The sequence below is a fragment of the Geotrypetes seraphini genome, chromosome 16, assembly GCF_902459505.1.
Source record: "Geotrypetes seraphini chromosome 16, aGeoSer1.1, whole genome shotgun sequence".
Lineage (NCBI taxonomy): Eukaryota > Metazoa > Chordata > Amphibia > Gymnophiona > Dermophiidae > Geotrypetes > Geotrypetes seraphini.
The window spans coordinates 16,508,319-16,511,658 of NC_047099.1; the positions used below are offsets into that span (position 1 = coordinate 16,508,319).

The 3,340-nt window shown below is 33.6% G+C and overlaps 1 protein-coding gene across 1 annotated transcript; it reads left to right on the top strand.

Annotated features, from left to right (window-relative positions):
- The first annotated feature begins 413 nt into the window (after window positions 1–413).
- On the top strand, window positions 414–1,370 carry LOC117349745 (olfactory receptor 1S1-like). The gene has a single exon (XM_033923338.1). It carries the CDS (start codon window positions 414–416, stop codon window positions 1,368–1,370), a length of 957 nt encoding a protein of 318 aa, XP_033779229.1.
- Window positions 1,371–3,340: the final 1,970 nt, after the last annotated feature.

Consider the following 3,340-nt stretch of genomic DNA (forward strand, 5'->3'; position numbering starts at 1 on the left):
TACCACGGCTTTGTAAAAGGAGCCCTAGGAGAGATAATTTCAAAATGAAATTATCGGATATGCACTCATTTAAAATTACATAAGAAATATCAAGTATATTTTTAATGTTGTCCTTTTTTTCCCCTGAAATGATAATAAGAAATTAAATTTCTTTTATTTTTTTGTCACTTTCAAAAGAATGCATGCTGTTAGAAATGAGAACTCACTCTTTTGGAAAGAGTACATATTCTTTCCAAATACAGCGTGTGTACAAAACCATTACACAAATGTGAATAGTTCATCTAAAATAATTTGTCCTCTTTGCAAATAACATGTATTCTTCATAAACAGTGATCTTTCTTTGCCCCAGTTTGCTAATTTAACACTTTTTCTGTTTTATCACCATTATTCGCTTTTCTTCTCTTCAGTATGTCATGGAGCCTAATTCCATAGGAACAAGAAATCAAAGCTTTGTGACAGGATTTGTGATACTTGGATTCAAAGACTTTCCAGAGATGCAGCTCCCTCTCTTCTTGCTCTTCTCACTCCTCTACCTGATGGCTGTGTTTGGGAACCTCCTAATTATCTGCATAGTTTGTGCTGATCGAAACCTACACACCCCCATGTATTTCTTCTTGGCCAACCTGTCCGTCATTGATATCGGCTCTTTGACCAACATTATACCGGAATTACTAGTAGTCCTTCTCACAAATAACAGTAACATATCTTTCAGTGGATGTATTTTGCAAATGTACTGCTATATAGTATCTGTAGTAATAGAATTTCTACTTCTTACTGTCATGGCATATGACCGCTATATGGCAATATGTAATCCTCTGCATTATGCCATGATTATGAATAAGAGGGTCTGTGCTCTTCTGGCAGCTGCCGCATGGATAACAGGTTTCTTAGAGATATTACCATATGCTATAATTATATCACAATTTTCTTTCTGTCACTCCAATATAATCAGTCATTTCTTTTGTGAAATCACAGCACTGCTGAAACTTTCCTGCACAGACATTATGATTATTCAATATATGACTTACATAGAAGGGGTGATTGTAAGCATTATCCCTTTTCTTCTGACTTTAATATCTTACATATTTATCATCTCCACTATCCTAAAAATCCGCTCTACAAAAGGGAAAAGCAAGGCCTTTTCCACCTGTTCTTCCCATCTTATGGTCTTCATCCTCTTATATGGAACTTTGATAGGAATGTATTTGCAGCCTGACACATGGGACTCTAAAAATTCTAATAAGTTGCCCAATGCAATATATATAGTCACTCTCCCATTGTTAAACCCTCTGATTTATAGCTTAAGAAGCAAAGAGTTAAGAGTGGCTCTGAAGAAAGCCATTAATAGGAAGTTAAAATTTATGAGCTAATAAACAATTATTTTACCCTGATTTTATCAAGATCATTAGGGATTTTTTTTTTTTTATTCCAGGCCCCTGCAATACAAACTCCGATACTCATAGAATTCCTGCAGTGACCAGTGATAAAAAAACACCCTAATGCAGCTTGATTGAAGGGGGGGGTTAGATATTTTGGGGCAAATTCTGTAAAGCAAAGTCTAAAAGTTAGGCATCGTTTAGACATCCAGCAGCACAACGATGAGCACGATTCTATTAAGCATAGACACACAATAGAGAATCGCACTATATATATATATTTCATGTGCTTTGCTTGTGTAATGCATTATTAAGTTTCAAGTTTATTAAAATATTTGATTTGATCGCAAAATCCAAATCCAATGCGATTTATATTTAGTTAAAAATTAGGTTAAAAAAAACAAAAGGAACAAGACAATTGAAACTATTTTAACAAAACAAAACATCTTTTTCTATTATTATCAAAGAGGAGTCCTCTTTATCCCCCAAAACAGAAGCCCCATTCACCTTTATGTGAGGACCTTAAGAGGATTATTCCAGGAGAAATATCTACATACTCTTTTTCATGCTTTAATAATTTCAAAATTGGATTATTGCAATGTTTTATACTTGGGGACCTCAAATAGGAATTTGAAAAGATTACAAACTCTACAGAATACTGCAATAAAAGTTTTAGGCTTTATTAAAAACAGTTTTTTTTTAAAAAAAAGCATTCGGACAAGATTTAAATCAATCTGATATTACTCATATATTCTGAATGTTCTAGATCTTCAGTTAGCAGTCTGGGGAAATTTTAAAGCTTAAATGGTCTTTATATGATTTAGTTAGGAGTGAATGCATTTTGTAAGAGTGAATGTTTCTTAGTATGCCTGCTGTTTATATGGGTAGGTCTATACTATCTAATAATGGTGTTCTTTTTTATATTTGTTTTATATTATTTTACTTTTATTGTATTTTGTAAACTGCTCGGACCAGTGAAATGAACGAGTGGTATAACAAGATTAATAAACCATAAACCATACTTCCGACACGCCTAAGTGACATCTAATTTGCATTCATCTAAGTCGCACCTAACTAGTGCTCAAAAGTAGACCTGCTTTTATAACGCCTACATTTTAGGTGAGAATATAGATGGGTTAGGACACTGAGCGGCATGCGATTCTATAAATGGACATCTATATCAAAGCCACGCCTATGAGTATCCAGTTGGCTCAGCTTTATTCCGATGGGCATCCACAAAATTGTTGACGCCTGTTTTGTGAAATGTATACAGCCTTTGGACATCTAACTTCCAGTTATTGCTTGTTAAAGTCATTAATTGGGCTTATTATCTAATTTATGTGGACACCTAAGTTGCTAAACGTCCACCTTGTGGACACCTAACCTTAGACATCCTTTACAGAATTTGCCTCCTTGTCTGCATATGTACTCTAGTGATTTTTATGGAAGTTTTTGAAGGAACATGAGAACTTCTAAAATGAGTATTTTAACTTATAGGCTTTGCACCAGTTTTTAAAGGGAGCAAAAGCCTGTTCATTATCTTTGGGAAATGCTTAAAGAAAAAAAAAAAATACCACAGAAGAGAGAGAAGCTTCTACAATTCTCTCTATAATTGCAAAGTTTAACATAGTATGGTGGCCATGAATTATACATTTTCACCAAAAAGACATGACATCTGTTTTAGACTCCCTTTTACTAATCTGTATTAAAGGCTGGTATAAATGTGAACACAAAATTTTTGTACTGCTATACTGTCTCCCTCCTGATCTGAATTAATAAAAATACGGTACAAGTGGACAGGTGCACTTGCTTGAAAATATGCATCTTTCTTTTCAGTTTTAAAAATTGTTTATTGGTTTTATAAGAACATCTTACAGAAAGTGTAACAAATTATCTATCAATAATATTCCTTAAATACACTTATGTACTATATATAAAATACAAAATAAACAATCCCCTTCCCA

What these genes read in the sequence shown, in the direction of transcription:
- LOC117349745 (XM_033923338.1), top strand. Translation starts at nt 414, where the DNA reads ATGGAGCCTAATTCCATAGGAACAAGAAATCAAAGCTTTGTGACAGGA.